At 43.6% G+C, this 17472-nt stretch overlaps 2 protein-coding genes across 3 annotated transcripts in view; one reads left to right on the top strand and one right to left on the bottom strand.

The window, feature by feature from the left end:
- Nucleotides 1-11454, top strand: OPALIN (oligodendrocytic myelin paranodal and inner loop protein). Its single transcript, XM_004749594.3, has 6 exons — nt 1-357; nt 2723-2758; nt 5020-5055; nt 6025-6144; nt 7509-7565; nt 9467-11454. The coding sequence occupies exons 1-6, from the start codon at nt 355-357 to the stop codon at nt 9641-9643; spliced, it is 429 nt and encodes a 142-aa protein (XP_004749651.1). The 5' UTR covers nt 1-354; the 3' UTR covers nt 9644-11454.
- DNTT (DNA nucleotidylexotransferase) overlaps nt 11198-17472 on the bottom strand; it is a 38601-nt gene continuing 32326 nt past the window's right edge. Inside the window, exons 10-11 of one of the 2 annotated variants that reach the window (XM_004749591.3) lie at nt 13552-13632; nt 11198-11627 (exon numbers count right to left, since the gene is read on the bottom strand). In XM_004749591.3, the coding sequence (XP_004749648.1) occupies nt 11541-11627; nt 13552-13632 (168 nt within the window). In that variant the 3' untranslated portion in view covers nt 11198-11540. Of the gene's footprint in view, nt 11628-13551; nt 13636-17472 lie in introns of both variants that reach the window. The other variant, XM_004749590.3, reaches the window with a different exon arrangement.

Genomic DNA, 17472 nt, shown 5'->3' on the forward strand with positions numbered 1-17472 from the left:
TGGCCGCAGAAGCCACTGAGCTCTCGAGCCAGCCGTGGGTTCTTTGCTGAGATGGGGGTGTAGCTGAGGAAGGAGCCTGGAAAGTAAGAGGAGAAAAAGAAAACAAAGGGGATGGGTGATGGGGCCATCCACAGTGGCCTTGAAGCAGGACACCGTCTCCCTGCGGGATGGGCAGACGACTCGGCTACTCCCCTGCCCATAAATGGCCAGAGCTCCCATGGGGCCACCCCTTTGCCCCGCCACCCTGGCTCTCCCAGGCTGTTGCTCCTACAAATGGGAAGCACAAGCCAGCAACACTAAGAACAGAGCTCGCCGCGGGTGCTGCTGGAGAAGGTTCTTGGGAGGCCATCAGAAATGGTGAGTAGGCTAGCATCTTTTCTCACCCTAACCTTCCCTTCTCGTTATTAAGAAATGACTCCCAGGCATTGAAAGCTCACATCTCATGCAGATATGACTGTCCCGTCGGTGTTAGGACTTCAGGGGACTTGGGATTTTTTAAAAAATTATTTTCCTATATGCAAAATACTAATCATTAAAACAATTCTCATCTAATATTTGCTGCTCTCACCATTTATTTTACTATTAAGGTTTTGTGTTTAAAACCCCTACAAACAGCAAGGGTGCTATGTAGATGTTTCGGCTAACTTCATTTCCCGGGTGAAGCAGGGGGTGTCATCCCCGCCTTTGTCCTCATCTGCTCAGTCCGCCTACTGTCACCGATCAGCAATGGTTAGACACTCAGAAGTTGCACTGGAAATGTTCTGATTTCCTTCCTGGCTTTTGACATGTATTTGGGCATGACTCAATCAAATGAAGTTTGCTGAGTTAGAACAGGCTTCTGGGAATTTTTTTATTAAAGAGATTACTAAAAGGAGTTGAATTCCGGCATTGGAGCTAGGAAGATCCGTGATCTAACCAGACCCAGACCACTTACCAGCAACCTCTCTTGCTCTCAGTCCCCACACCCATGAGGTAGGGATGATAGGGTTTCTTTCACAGGGTGGTTGTGCCTGTGGGGTCTGCCCTACAGCATCCCCTCAATAACAGTAATTATCCTGCCTCTCCCTTCTTCCCCTCATGAATGGGAAGCTCATAATGAGGGACACTTGGCCACTGAGGTCTTCAGGTGCCTTTAGAACCATTATGTAGATATTATATAGTGCGTAGACTAGCAAGAAATGTAGCAACTTCCAGTACTCGGAATGTTGCTCATCTAGGTACACAATTTCATCTATGAGAACTTCCCAGTGGCTTCTTTGTGCCTTGCTCCGTGCTGGCCAGACCATGAAGAACATGACATCATGTGACAACCCCCCCACCCCACCGTGGATTTTACAGTTCAGAAGGAGCTATCAATGATGTTTTTCCCTTTGGGTTTCTGGGCAGGGCAGGTTGACATTATCCCTGTTTGAAGCCTAGGAAGATAGATTTGCTGTGAGGGAATGGAGACCAGAGACTCTGACTCACTTTTCCAAGGCCACACAATTCCTAAGTGACTGAGTCTGGACTGGGATCCACCTCAGGTGACTCCAAGCCCCGGGCTGCCTCACCCCTCCCGGCAGCCTCTCTAAAGGACACTGCCTCGGATTCTCCCCACCCAAACTGATGTGATGTTTTTCTCTCCACGAGAGCACTGGAGCATTATTTCTACAAAATATGAATGTCTTTCTGAAATTGGCCAAAATCTTTGTCATCCCAATATTGATAAACAGCACATGCAATGGTCCATTTGTTGTTGCTCTTCTCCTTCTGCTGTCCCCCCAAAGGGAGCTTTGTCTTGGGTTTGCTGACATCAGTACCCAGTATTCACTGATGAGATAAGGCTCTGGGCAGCTGTGTCCCATACAGTAGCCACCAAGTGTCCTTGCAGCATCTGTGGGCTTGGTTGGTGTTAGTGCAAAGGGCAGCGGTTGGGTCCCTTGAGTAAGACGCCCCGGACCTAAGGTGGCCTAGATATTCCTCTTGCTCTAGCATTGTCCTAGAAGAGTGTCTATCTTGTTGTCAGGGAAGAGCAGCGTGGAAAGACTGGTATGGGCTAGCCCAAACTCCAGTGACAGAAGATGGGGACGGGCAAGAAGAAGGAGCCAGCGGAGGCTCTGCAGAAGCTAACAATTTGGTGTCCCATGGAGCTCGCGATCTTGATATTGACTCCATATCTGGGGGAGAGTTGAGGCTGGGTGCTGAGTGAGGGGAGGGAACAGAACGTGACTCTCTCCTCTGTTGTCCTAAGCAGCTCTGTCCCAGCCTGGAAGCTTTGTCTCCGACCCAGCAGGCACAGAAGCCTTGTCCTGCTCACACCCTCTCTCCTGGGGAGGGGGTTTGGAGCAGGTGTTCTTGTCAGAACTTGCCCCTCGTGGCCTTTACTTCCTACCCAAGCAGAAAGTACCAACTACTTCTAAGCTCACACCATTCCGTCCCTCAAAAGAGTTCTGGGGGAAAAACAAAACTTTCAGCCCTTTGCTGAATTTCTAATGTGGTCTTTGCTGCCCTCTGGGTTGGGACCCATCAGGCAATCACTGGCTGGCTCCTTTACGGGACCCTGGCTGGGGTTCTGAGAAGGGGAGAGGAGCCAGGATTGGGAGCAGAGGTGGGGGTTTGATTGATCCTGTGGAATTGGTGAATTTTCCTGAGACCCACCAGGGTGGGTGACAGTCAGTAGTGGGGTCAGTCTCCTGACCGACTGGCCATTCCCGGAGCATTAATGTTTCCTTCTCTCCTCCAGAGTTTCTCACTGAACTTCACGTTGCTGGCCAACACGGTAAGTGCTGCGGGCTCCCCATCACTGGGCAAGTGGACCGAGGTGCCTGCAGGGGTGAGGAGAGGCGGGCAGAGCTCCCTCACTTGGACCTCAAGCTGAGGGATGAACTGCAGGTTTTCAGACCCTTACAAGAAGTTGTGGGGAGAGGTGTTGAGACAAAGTTCTTTAATTATAAAAATCACAAACATTGGGGCTCCTGGGTGGCTCAGTGGGTTAAGCCGCTGCCTTCAGCTCAGGTCATGATCCCAGAGTTCTGGGATCGAGTCCCACATCAGGCTCTCTGCTCAGCAGGGAGCCTGCTTCCTCCTCTCTCTCTCTCTGCCTGCCTCTCTGCCTACATGTAATCTCTCTCTGTCAAATAAATAAATAAAATCTTTAAAAAAAAATCACAAACATTTTGAAAGTAAAATAGGAAAAAAAAATCACAACATCTAAATTCTGATCAGCAGAAAACATTGGTGTCGCTCCTTCTAGTCCTGCTTGAGTTTACGTATATTCTGACTTTACCTATATTTTGACATTTGTTGTCTCTTGCACCACGTGTTCTTACTCTGCATGTGATTTTATATAGACTTTATGATGAATATTTTCCATCAGCCCTTTTAACCATAACTGAGAATGGTCACATGATATTCGTTCAAGTGAACTGTTTCTTTAATTGATTAGCCACAGTCAAGAATCATTTGGTGATAAATCGAGTTACAGCTAAATCCTTGTCTGCATTTAAGGTGATTTCCTTAGTCTGTGTTCTAGAAGGGGCGTTGTTGGGTCAACAAGAATGAACGGTTTATGGCTCTCGAGTATGGCATTTACCTCCAAGTCCGACAGAGACTGTGAGTTGAGGAAGGCATATAGTTTCGGTCCACAGCGGATCTTCTGTCTTCTGTGCCCACGTTGCGTGCAGATAATACAGCGGGGGGCTGTTCTCCGACCCGCAGTGTTGTTATGATTGAGACGGACATTTTCCCGGCCTGGTTTTTCAGTACGTTTGGTGGCCGTGCCAAATTTTTCTGATAAGTTACATTGTTCTTCAAAGAGAATAAACTGAATCTACCTGGTAAGAGGATGCGTGAGCCAGCTATCCTTTCTACCGTAACCGGAGGGGCGGGGGGCATAGTCCTGGAGAGCCGGGGAAAGGGGCCACCTCCTGACTCACTGCCGGCCTCTGGCGCCCACTACTGGCCGCCCTGGATCTCTGTCCCATCCACTCTGCCCTCCCAGTAGGGCCCTGCCTTCAGAATCTGTCTTGCTTGGGCTCGCTGTTTCACCCTCTCACTGTGGCCCTCACACAACTCCCTCCAAGCCCCAGCCCTCTCGTACCTGTCAAAACCCTTGATATGGTCCCAGCTGGAACATTCCCCCTGGCTGCTTGAACTTAGGTCTGTAGAGACCCCAGGTTCTGTCTTATTCTTGTTTGGCCTACCCTGTGAGGGTAACTCAGAGAAGCTTGGGGCCGCGGAGGTGAGTGAGAGCGAGAGGGGAGCCCGTAAATGCTAGTCATCACCGTGTGTAATGCCTTCTCTGTTCATAGCCCATTTCTCTGAGAACTGTCCCCTCCCCTCTTTGGACCCATGTAGGGCAACCAGCCATCCCAGTTTGGGACTGTCTGGTGTTAGCAGTGCACATCCTATATCCTGGGCCAGTTCTCTGGATGGTTGGTCACCCTATCTGGCAGTTATGTTCTACTACATATCCCTTCCCTTGGGGACACCTGGGTGGCTCAGTAGGTGGGAGGGGCCTGCTCTTGATTTCAGCTTCCATCATGATCTCAGGCTTCTGAGATCGAGGCCTGGGTCAGGCTCCACACTCAGCAGGGACCCTGCTTCAGGATTCTCTCTCTCCCTCTGCCCCTCTCCCTGCTTGCTTGTTGTGCTCTCTCTCGCTCTCTCTCTCTCAAATAAATAAATGAAACTTAGAAAAAAATAATAAATAACCCTTCCTTTTTGGTGCAGCTGAATGACTAAAAGGCCAGTGCCCAGTGAAGTAGGTGAGAGGGGAATACGGGGCTCATTAGAGCCTATCTGCAGGGGGGTTTGGAACAAGGATACATATGCAAGTCAGTCTCTGCTGAGCCATACCGAACTATCAAGTACAAAAACTGGGTCACGGATGGCAGTGTAGCCCAGCGGTAAAGAGCACGGACCCTGGATCTTCCAGTTAGGGCATTTAGGCATTACAGCTTAACGTTGGGTGGGCTGTTTGTATAATGTGCATTGTGTGGTTTTATTTTTTTAAGATGTATTTTTTTTTTCCCCACACAGACTTCCTCCCCACCTGCTACAAGTGGGAAAGAAGCAGTAAGTATGTCACATAGAGCCTCGGTTTGGTCACTTGTAAAATGGGAATAATAATGCTCTAGGCATTTCCTAACCTTGTTTCAAGGAGTAAAGTTCAAATATGTGAACTGTCACCAGACACAGAATCTGGCTCAACAATTATTCTTAGAACCAACTCAGCTCAAAAATGAGGGCGAGCATGCAGAAATCACAAGCAATTTTCCCAAAGTGTTAAGCAGAAAAAGCTAGACATGAAACCATACATATTTTTCATGGCCATCTAGGTGATCCTGGAAAACAAAAACAAAACTAATCTACAGTGACAGAATTCAGGATAGTGGCCACACAGGCCTTTACTGGGAGTATAGGGACAGCTTCTGGGGTCCCTACCAGTCTTCATCTGTGTGCTGGTTAGCTACGTGGGTTCCACATGTCAAGTCGTCCAGCTGTATATTTATGATTTGTGTACTTCTTTGTAGGTATGTTACATACGAGAGTTGAGCATTTATAGGGATTCTGCAGATTATCTTTGATATTTCCAGGTAATCTGAAATTAATTGCTTAATGCATGTAGTGCAAATAAATGTATACATTTACATCAAAATGATGTGGGATATAGCTTTTTACTTTTTGCCAAACTGATAGGTTAAAATAGTATCTAATCATTTTGAATTGTTTCTCAGCTTTCACTATGTTGATGAGACATCTGAATTTCTGTTTGTAGAAATGGCCTGTTCATATCCTTTGCCCATTTTTCCTCCTGGATTATCATCCTTCTCCCATTGATTTAAACTATATAAATAAAGTCCTATGACATGAGTCATTTGTCATGTATATTGCAAACACCTTTTTCTACATTATTTTATTAATCTTTTGATTTTGTATATGACACTTAGAGGCTATACAGGTTTTTGTTTTGTTTTATTTTTAATCAACCTAACTTTCCCTTTATTCTTGGAGAACCTGACTCTGCCCTTCTCTGTATGGCAGGACTGTGGGCCCTCGCTTGGATTAGCTGCAGGCATCCCATCCCTGGTGGCCGCAGCCCTGCTGGTGTCCCTACTATTCATGCTGATCCACCGAAGAAGAAGCAGCAATGATTCCTCTGAGGTGATTAGCAAGCTCCTTTGGGTCTGGTTGTGTTGGCAGGAGTCAGTATTTCAGTGAACTTGCTTTGGGCTGAGGGTGTCAGGATCCACATCTGTTTCCTGGGGGACATGATGGTGGATATTCCTGCCCCTCAATTTCTATCTCAGACTCATGATACTATACTCTGGGCAGAGCTGATCTGTCACCCACCTTCACTTTAGGAAATCTGTGGCAATAAGGATGGTATTTGGGGTGGCAGAAAGTAACTGTGGAGAGGGACAGGTGTTGCCATGGCAAATGCACACCTGTACTGTGGGTATGTTTTCTGAAGTCAAGGACAGAAGGGCCTAAGCTTTGTAAAGAGAGTGGGGACAATTTCAGGAAAGGTAGGAGACAAACAGATGCTGAGGGGTCTATGGTAGGAATAGGCTCTGTTTATCTTTGCCCTTTTTCTATATCAGAACACACATCAGCCCTCAGGGAATCTACCAACCCCACCCCACCCCTCCAAATGCTGGTTTGCTCTGGAGACCAGGCTCAGAATTCAAAGGCCACCCAGACAATACCCAAGAAGTTTCTGTGGTTGTAATACAAACGTGTTGTGTGGACTCTGGGTTCTAATTCCATCCTCTGTGAACAGTCCTGATTGTTCTCAACACTGATAAGCATTAATGGGAGAAAGACCACCTGGCCTCTACACCTGGTTCTGCCACTTTATGACTTATGTGACTCTGAACAAGTGACTTCACATTTTCTGGGCCTTGGTTAGTTCTACTCCAAAACAGAAGTCATAAAAACTACCCTCCCTATTTTAGGAGGTTGTGAGGATGGACTGAGATCATGGTTGTTAAGATGTGTTGACAAGCTGTTAAATTTAAACACAGTAAGGTGTATTGTGGTTGGTGGTGGTGTCATTTATTTAAATCATAGTTTCTTAACTTTTGGTGCACTTTAACATGCATCTAGGAGGCTACCAATACTAATACTATAACTACAAATACCAATCACCAAAACCAATTAAATTGGTATCTCTGGACAAAAGGGCTGTGGCATGAGGGATTTTAAATGTCTACTATAGTAGAGAGAATAGTATAATGAACCCAATTATCAAAATGTGGCCAATCTTGTTTGATCTCTACTCCTACACACTTCTCTCCACTGTCAATCCTGGATTATTTATGAAGTTAACTTACAGTGGTATCTCTCATTTATGGATTTTTTTGGGGGGGATGGTTATTATCCGTTTGGTTACTTTATTTTTAAAGTGTTCTAGTGATTCTTATGTGCATGCAGGTTTAAGAACCATTGATTTTAATCATTGTCATAGGGAAATGCTGTGACCCTTCATTTCTTCTTCATTTTTTAAATTCTTTTTATCAACTTAGGAAATTGAGAGGCCATGTGAAATTTCAGAAATCTATGACAATCCCAAGATTGCTGAGGTAAGCACTCTTGGTTAAAATCACTGTGTATCAACGCGGTGCCTGGTGGCTCAGTTGGTTAAGTGTCCAACTCTTGATTTGGGCTCAAGTCATGATCTCAGGGTTGGTCATAAGATCAAGCCCCACACTGGGCTCCAGGCTCATCGGGGAGTCTGCTTGAGATTCTCTCTCTCTCCCCACTGTGCTCTCTGTCTCTCTCTCAAATAAACCTTTTCTTTAATCACTGTATGTCATTAATCACTGTTAACCAACTTTTAATACATGAAAGCTAAGGGTTTTTAAACCTTCCATGTATGGAAGAAGTACAATGTGGACTCATGTGGAAAAGAGCCAACCCAATGAAGCTTGGGCACAAAGGAGGTTCTCAGTATATTTTTATTGGCTGGATAGGAATTCAAGGTTGATGTAATATTAGAAAATCAATTTAATATTATTTATTTCACTGACAAATAAAACAGAAAAATTGTGTGACCATCTCAATAGGAGAAGAGAGTCTAAAAAAATTAAACAGCCACTTGTGATGTGAACTCTTAGCGAGTTGAAAATGGAATAGGAACCTCCTTAACTGGAAAGAAGGCATTTTTTTAAAAAAGTTACAGCAAACATCATACTTAAAGGTAAAATGAATTCTCTTTAAGATCAGAAACAAGGATGCTCAATTCAATACAGAATAGAATTCCATTCAATACTGTACTTCAGGTCCTAGTCAATGCAGTAGATTAAGAAAAAGAAGTAGAAATTAACTCAATAAAGGAAATCCTTTCACAATGTGGATGTATACTAAAAAAATCACATCATATTCTTTAAGCATCTTATAATCTTGTTTTGTCAATTATACCTCAGTACAGATTAAAATACAAAGAAAAAGAAGAAGAAAGTATAAAAATGGGAAAGAAGAAACAAAACTGTTATTATTTGCAGATGATATGATTATCCAAATAGAAAAGCCAAATTTATCTACAGATAAATTATTAAAATTAAGGAGAGATTTTAACAAGTTTCCTGGATATGATAAAGTACTTTGTATTCTAAAAATCAATAACAATCACCTACAAAAAGTAATTTTAAAAAATACCACTTTGTAGTGGTATTAAAAATAAGTAGAATGCTAAAGAATAAGTCTAAGAAAAGCTGTAACCCCTTTGTAGAGAATAATAAAACTTCAGTAAAATATATTAAATAAGACCTAAATAATGGGAGTTACATACCAAGCTCCTGGATATGAAGACTAAAGAGCATAAAGATGTCAAACAACCTCAAAGCAATCTATACGATAAATGTAATTCCAATATAAATCCCAACAGATTTTTTTTCATGGACCTCTATAAGATGCTCCTAAAATCTTTATGGAAGAAAGCAGAAAAAAATTTTAAAAGTAGTAATAAATAGAACAAACAGAAAACAAATAGGAAGATGGTACATTTAAACCCAACCATGACTTCATTAACTATAAATGGTCTAACTACCCCAACTAAGAGGTAGAGATATAAAAATTTAAAATAAATTTTTTTTTATCAGTTTGGATATAAAAACAAGATCCAACTGTATGCTGCCTGCAAAAACTCACTTTAAATATAAAGAACTAATAGATTAAAGGTAAAAGGAATGAAAAAGGAACACCAGCTAAGGTTAAGCAGAAGAGAGTTGAGTGGCCAGAAAAAAATCTGCCAAGGCATTGAACTTGGCAATTGTAGGCCTCCTCTCATTCGTTCTCTGTCTCTCAAGAATTATATCCTTCCTTGCCTGATGTCCAGCATCTTGAAAACTATTGTTTTAATTTTTTGGTTTTTTTCTGATTTTGGTTATTTCAGGTGGGAGGGTAATCTGGTTGCTGTTGCCCCATTTGGGTCAGAAGCAGAAGTCTTTGCTCTATTTTTGAAAAACCTGTTTGTTTTCTCAAGAATCCTAGGAGGTCACCCACACATGAGAAGAATCTGATGGGAGCAGAAGGAGCCCATGTATATGTGAAGACTGTAGCAGGAAGCGAGGAGCCCATGCCTGACACTTACCGTCCCACCGTCGAAATGGAGAGAAGGAGGGGATTGTGGTGGCTTATGCCCAGGTTGAGCCTGGAATGATACAGTTCGATCAAGGAGCAGAATCTAGAGCTGGAACAGAGCTGAAAACCCAGGGATTTGTGCTCAGAGTGATAAGAGATGCCAAGCTGCTTCTTAACCAATCCAAATTTCCTTTGAAGATCTGGAAAATTTTTGGGTTGGTTTGTCTCTGTAGGTGACAGAGCTAAGGGTTCATTCCAACACTCAGATCTTGTTGTTTAATAAGCAGTGAATCACCAAGTGAGGTCCAGAAGGAGCCTGTGGATTTTAGTCTTGTCCCATGCTTTCCTTTATGATTTGGGGGAAAGGGTTTGATTTCTGTGTGTCTTGCTTTATCATCTTTTTTCCACATCTTTTTTCTCAAAACACAAACACAAAAACAAACAAACAAAAAACAAAACCCTGGAATCCATCACACCTGGCTTCCATGGGAAGGATTGCCAGGGCTAGTGTGGTGCAAGTTGGGCTATAAATAAAACATAAAGGGGATGTATGAGAGGAAGCAATTTCTTATTTTTGAATGTCTCAAGGTAGAAATCATGTGGAGACATCTGTTCCCTGACCACAGGGGTAGCACATAGCTGGACGATTCATTGCTCCCATTTGAGTCTGTGATCAGACAGTACTTAAGGAAGGTGATTCTACAACAGACTCTGTGTGTGTGTGTGTTTTGAGGGAAAACAAGGTGGAGTGAAAGCAAGTGTTGTTCCAAGAGATTATTAGAAATGAAGGCTATATCTACTTGTGGGAGTGGAGAGAAAGGCCTCCACTGCACTCTCCAGGAAAAGAGAGCAAGAAGACTCATGAGTGAATGAACACAGAATCAGAAGGGTGGGCTAAGTAGTAATTTGCTTGCCATCTGAGGAAAGTCTGTGGACAGCTGTAGCTGGCTCAGGTCAGGCCTTCACCATGGCTTCCAGGAGTCCTGGTGAACAAGCAGGGTCTCCTAATGGAAGAACTTGGGTCCATAGTGTCTCAGGATCCATCCACCAACTCCACTTTGATGTGCTGTGGAGGCACTTCCTTCTTACTCAGGGCCTCTGATTGCTCATGAACATGTCCCCTCTTCTTCAAATAATTAAGTACACAAACCCGATGAATTACTGCCACCTACCAACATGTGCTTTCAAAGCTGCTTCCCTTACCCTGGGTGTCCTAAGATGAAAAGATCAAGAAAGAGCATCTCCCTGAGAGAGAAAAGGCCACTAAGATCCAGAGAGAGACTCAGAGACAGAAAACAGGGAAGATATTCCTTTGGCATTTAGGAAACTGCACTTCTGAGTGAAAGCAGTGGGAATACATCCTGTGTGTGGCCTTGTACTAGGACACCTAGAGCACAGCTCCACTGTGATCAGAGGAGTAGACTTTGACCTGAGCGCAGTGAGTCTGGAGTTAAGACCCCATCCTCCAAAAGCTCCAGAAGGGACCTAGAACCCCTTCTGGAATCTCTGATCTTCTCATTAAAACTGTTTCTCTCCTCAAGATAAATCTTCAACTCTTCATTCTTTCATTTTGTTACATTTTTGTTTAGAATATTTTATGGTATTTGAGTGAAAAAGAAGACTCCACCATCTCTTGTTTCCTTCTGTTTTTATTCCAAATATACAGTATCTCAGCTACCCTGTGGGAAAAGTGGGCTTTGATGAGCTTCTCTGGAAATAAGCCACCCATTTCAATATCATTTCTATGGAAAAATGCACTGTGAATTCTAAGCCCCAGTCATACAAATGGCCTACTAGAGCATAACCCATTGCCAGGTGCTACCTTATCATGTTTTCAAAACTATTTCTAAAGGCAATCTGTATTTCAATAAGGCTTAAAGAATCTCATATTTTTCTAAGGCATCTTTACTATAATATGAAGCATAATCTACTTAACCTAAAAAAAAAAAAGGCTGAAAAAAAGTTGACAACTTTTTCTAGGCATTTCTTTCCCATGGTTCAATGTAATCCAATCCCAGATGTGCAAAAATTTCTTCTTCACTTTCTGCTTTGAGAAATATTTTCTGAAAGTATAAAAAGAAATATGTGCATTTAGATATTTTTAAACATCTTGATGCTGACATAGTGAGTTTTACTTGTAAATTGTCTTGGCAGAATAAATTGTTACCAAAGCATAATTCCCTGCTTCTGACTATAAAAAGTCATCTAACTGGCTTCTTTTCTTTAGATCTTAACTAACTTCTGTAATTTTTATATTTTCTAACCCCAAAATATGGTATTTCATAGATTAAGGTAAATTTTTGACAACTTTACATATTTAGTTATAAGCAGTTGGTATTTTTTCTATGGATCTGTAGTTCTTAACTACAGTTGTTCATTAGAACCACCTGATGAGACTTCTAAAAAAACACTGAAGCCTGAGCTACACCCCGGTCCAGTGAAATGAGAATCTCAGAAGAGGTCCTATGACCAGTCTATTTAAAGGCTCTGGGTAATTCTCATGTGCAGCCAAAATGAGGCACTCCTGTTCCAGGTAATAAGGATAAGCAAGAAGCAATTATAAGATACCTGTATATGTTGGGTTCTCCCTCTGGCCTTCCTCACCTGCCCCACCCCAAACCCCACCAGGCTTCCAGCCCATGATCTCTTTTAGACCAAGCACCACTTCTCTGTCATTCCTTCTTGCCTATAGCACAGTGTAGGGCATGCAAGATATACTCCGTTATATTAGACTATTTAGAATGTGTTCATTTGTAAGTATTCTTAAATTGTGTTATGTGAATGTGCCTCCACTCACATGCTTGACAGGTGAGGCTTTCCTGCCAATCTACAGTCCTCTCATCTGACAGCATTCACTTTGACTTTTCTTTGGAAAACCACCACTCCCTGCTCTTGGTCCACGAGGACCAGGTGTGGAGCTAATTCCATCTCAGCGTGATCCAAGCCTGACCAATCAGAGCCACACAGTAAAGGGTTCAAGGTTGGGTACACAGCCTAGGCCTGGCCAGTGAATATCAACTAGGACTCTTGCCAGAACTATTAGGAAAGAGGTTCTTCTCTGTCAAGCTGGAAGGATGGGAATCGTGGGAAGACCATGCCTGAGAAGGAAACCAACACTGAGGGAAACCTGCATTAGCAGCTGGATGCAGCCAACCTGAAGTCAGTATTGCCCCCAGATGCTGCAATTATAAGCCAAGACCCTTTTTTTGCTATGCCATCTTAGAGTGGGTTTTTGACTTTTAATTGAGATAGCTTCTAAATAATACAGCTCAGCTAGACTGTAAGCTCCTAGAGTGTCAAGATCATTACTTTTAGTTATTTTGTGTCTTATTCCCCTCTGAGCTTAGTTTAGTGTCCTTGACCACTGTAAAAACAGTAGACTTTGGCATGCAGATTTAACAGATGAATATTTAACTCTTCATAATTCATAGAGTAATTTATCATTTTGCTGAGGCATGAATTTGGATCATGACCAGTGTACATCTAGCATACCGAGTGAGTTCCATAACTGGTGAGTGAGCCCAGCTGACTGCTTGTCTACATCTCAGGGCAGCTCTGTTGCTCTCTCTCTTGCAGTGCTCTCATTAATGACCTACATGATAACTTAAAATGCTACTGCTCATTGCACTTAAGGGGTACTTGAGTGGTATTTATGATTTGGGTAAATCCTTGGTTTCCTTTGGAATTATTCACTAAAGATACAAAGATATACCAAACTCAGCTAATGTTCACTGCTGAACTGGTTCTCAGGGCCCAACAAGCTCATCATCTTTGAGCCCAAAGCCCTTGAGGTACATTACAGGCCAGGTGGGGAGCTTGCTCCCATCAGGATTCTTCTAGCTGTCCTCAACTGTGATCTGGTAGAACAGGACACTCAGGGCAAAGGAAATTGAACCCGGACACTAAAATCAGTTCACAAAAAGTGCTCAAGAGAGCTAACCATTGGGATGATGATCAAAGAAGCCCATCTTGGGTAGACAACTCTACCTTTGTCTTGTCATATAACGCATGGTTATCCAGGATCATCTTGCGCTCATGCGTGGCATAGCGTCGGAGGTCTCTCTCAAACTGCTGGATGAGATAAAATTAAAATAAATGACTATCGAGCCTAGAATGTCTTTGATATTACGTGTTTAGAGATATCTAACTCTCTACAGTGAGATATCTATTTATCTCCACTAAACATTCTCAAAGCAATTTTCTCCCTGAGGGCAAGGTTCTGTGATGACAGAGCTCTGCGATTGTCCCTCCACACCAGAATGTAAGCTCCCTGAAAATAGGAGCCTGGCTTGTTCATAACCATATTCTCTTCTCTAATAGTGCCTGGCACATAGAAGATGTACAGCAAATGTTTGTCAAATGAATAAATAAATGTTGGGAGGGTTGTCTCCAGGATAATAGCTGGCCCCAAGTAAATGCTGGATGAATAGTAGTTTTGGTTTTGGTTTGTTTTTGGAATATCACTATTGTCAGAGAGGATGAGGAGTCAGGAGACCCAAATTACATCCTGGATTTTGTCCCTATTTGGCTGTGCATCTTTTGGCAAGTCACCCAGCTTCTCTGATCTTGATTTGTTGAACAGGAGGATGAAGGAAGGTTCCCTCTCACTCAGTCTCTCAGATGAGATTCTGTAAAACTGATGGTTTGAGCCACTTGTCCCAGAATAGCATGTCCTATGGTCAAGGGTGGGCTCTAAGGCTGCAGGGAGTGAAAGCTGAAACCTGAGATAGAGGACAGTTGCCATTCATGTTGTTTTACCTGAGAGCAGCACAGATCTAGAAATGTTGATCCTCCCCGTGAGAGGAGGAAAGCGTGGAATAATGGCGCCCTCTAGTGGGAGGAGCCATCTCCTACTTTAGGAAAGCTGGCTGCTGCGGGGACCTTCCCCATCACCACCCCATGTGTAAGAAAACAGACTTTCGAAACAGAAGTCTTTGATAATGTGCCACAGGGGGAGCCAGGGTTGTGGACAAACAGGGTGAAGCAGATTCTGGATGCAGCAGCTGCTGGTCTGTGAAAATATGACGGTGTTGTTTGGCACTGAGCTTCCTCCCAGCCCTGGGACACTATCTTCATGGCCCCACCCCTGCTGCCGCCCCCAGGATTTAGAGCAATGGCTGCTCACAATGTGTTGGGAAAGGTTGGGGAGGATGGGGGTAATGAGGACAGTGAGAGACTGTCCTCGGCTCCCCAGTTATGTGTGCTGACAGTTGTATTCCTGGACTCCTCTGCTAAAACCTCAGAACATTTCCCCATAGGCTGTAAGAAATGATAATGTCTTTTATTTGGAGAATAAAAATATTTACTGAACACATATTTAGTGAGCATCTGCTATGTGCCAGGTATGCTCTCTGTGCTTAGACCATAACACATCTACCCTGGTGGAGCTTGGATTTGAGCAGAGGACACAGAAAAGACACAAGAACGGAATAAATAAATTATAGGATATGCTGAAAGGTAAGTGCTGTGTACAGGGCAGGCTTCACTGAGAAGGTGGGGTTTTGAGCAAGCAATTGAAAAACGTAAAGGAATTAGCCAAGTAGACTCTGGGGGGGAGAGCTTTCCAGGCAGACAAACAGCTAGAACACAGCCTTAGCGAGAAGTAAGCCTGGCCCCTGAGAGCAGTAGAAGAGGAGTTCAGAGGCATTAAGAGGGTGAGAGGATCCTGCAGGGTCTTACGAGTCACTATAGGACCTTCCACGTTTACTCTGAATTAGATGGGGAGTCTCTGCAAGGTTTTGGACAGGGGAGTAACCTGATCTGATTTATAACAGGATCACTTAGCTGTACTGGGCGAGGACCAGTCAGGACGGCCATGGCTATAAACCAGGCAATGATATCCTTCTTAATATTTCTGGAGAGTTTACCTTATGCCAGACACTGGCCTGAATTCTTGCTTTATATTAATTTTCTGATGTGCTCTTTTGCTGTTAATACTTAATAACTTCTACAAGAGTCTGAAAGACTCTTTAAGTACCTCAAAGGGAACAGTTTCAAGTACACAGTTGGACTCAGAACTGTGCTGAGAAGAGGGCATTGTCTCGTTAAATGCTCATTACAATCCTGTAAGGCTAGAGTTGTTATTAGCCTGTTTTTCAGATGAAGAAAGGACGCCTAGAGAGCTTAAGTCATTTACCACACAACCAATGATAGAGCTAGGACCTAGACTCCTGCATCCCAAAGCTCAGGCACTTTACCTGAGACAGTTCTGCCTTTTGCTTTAAAGTCTCTTTAGTTTCTCACAATGACCCTGTGAAACAGGCATGGCAAGGACAATGTCTTGTGTTTCAGATAAAGAAAGGCTGAACATTGAGCAGGGGTAATGGTATCAGGCTTGCTGTGTCATTGGTCACAACAGACTTCAGAGATGGATCCAGAGCTGCTGCATATAGCTGTGCAGGTTGTGTACTGCAAAACTCTCAAGGGCACCATTCACAGTTAGAGGCCCCAAATTAAGGTGAGATTAATAGATGAAATGTGTGGAGAATAATTCCTAGGCTCTGAAACCTCTGGGTAAAAAGGTGAAAATGAATTTCTCACCTAAAGAATTTTAGACTAGAACTAATTCTGGTTGCCCACCAACAGGTATCAACCTGGAGACAAAACACACTATGTTTAGTGACTGCATAAATAGGGCATAAAGATAAAAACATGAGTAGCTACCATACGCTGGGCACATGCCACATTTAAACCCATGCAGCCTCTCTTTTAACCCAAATGGTGACATTGGAGGTGGGCACCACTGTTACTCACCACAGAGATGGCACAATTGGGGCTTAAAGAGGTTAAATCATTTAAAGTGGCCCAGCGAAAAGCTTAGTGTTCTATCAACACCTGCAGAACCAATAGCAGTAATTTCAAGGACTCTGAGAGAAGAGACTAGAGTGTGCTGGAAATACACCCATCTTCAAAACTTTTTTTTCTTTTTTAAGATTTTATTTATTTATTTAACAGACGGAGATCACAAGTAGGCAGAGAAGCAGGCAGAGAGAGAGGAGGAAGCAGGCTCCCTGCTGAGCAGAGAGCCCGACACAGGGCTTGATCCCAGGACCCTGGGATCATGACCTGAGCTGAAGGCAGAGGCTTTAACCCATGAGCCACCCAGGCACCCCTACACCCATCTTCAAACAAAATGGACAAGAGGAAACCATTTCTGCCAGTGATTCCTAAGTGGCCTGATCTTGTGTAACCTTGGACTTCCTTTTGGAACTCCCCTTTCTCAACAGACTCTATGTTCCCAAAGATTCAGGTCAACAAGCTGCATTTATGATATATTGTTCCATCAGTTTTTCCAGCTTTCATGAATGAAAAATGTCAGCCAATATTTTTGGTGAGAGTAAGAAATTCTAGGGCCAAGACCCTCTGTTGAAATAACTGCAACTCAAGCAAAGGCACTGGGCACTTAACTCAAGGTTGAGGACAATTAATCTGTGTTATGTCATTCATCTACACAAAACCCTCTAAAGGCACACGTCACCAAAGTCATAGCTAGTTACCCGGGGACACTGATAGAAGGGAGGGGTGCTTACATCAGAGGGGGGAGCTCAAGCTGATAAGAATCAAATCAGGGGCACCACTGTTGTGAATATAACATGGTGGGATTGAGAGCTGCCACTTGGCCAGCACTGACCATGTGGCCCATGTGGTACTGAGGGCTTTGCCAGCTTTATCTCACCTATTCCTACAGCCCCTCAGCAAGAGGTGGTTGAGGTCCCTAGGACCTGATGGAAAAACCAAGTCTTCAAGGACACAGGGAACTCATTAGAAATCCCCCAGCTGGTAGGAGGGAGAGTAGTGCTTCATGACCAGCTCTGGGAGAAGCCAAACCTGTACGCTCAGCCACCTTGCTGCTTTCTCTGCATCGGTCCTCACACTCTAGCTACATCAGAAATATGAAATATGTGCAAG

The sequence above is a fragment of the Mustela putorius genome, unplaced genomic scaffold, assembly GCF_011764305.1.
Source record: "Mustela putorius furo isolate JIRA1106 unplaced genomic scaffold, ASM1176430v1.1 tig00003909_pilon_pilon_pilon, whole genome shotgun sequence".
Classification (NCBI taxonomy): Eukaryota; Metazoa; Chordata; class Mammalia; order Carnivora; family Mustelidae; genus Mustela; species Mustela putorius.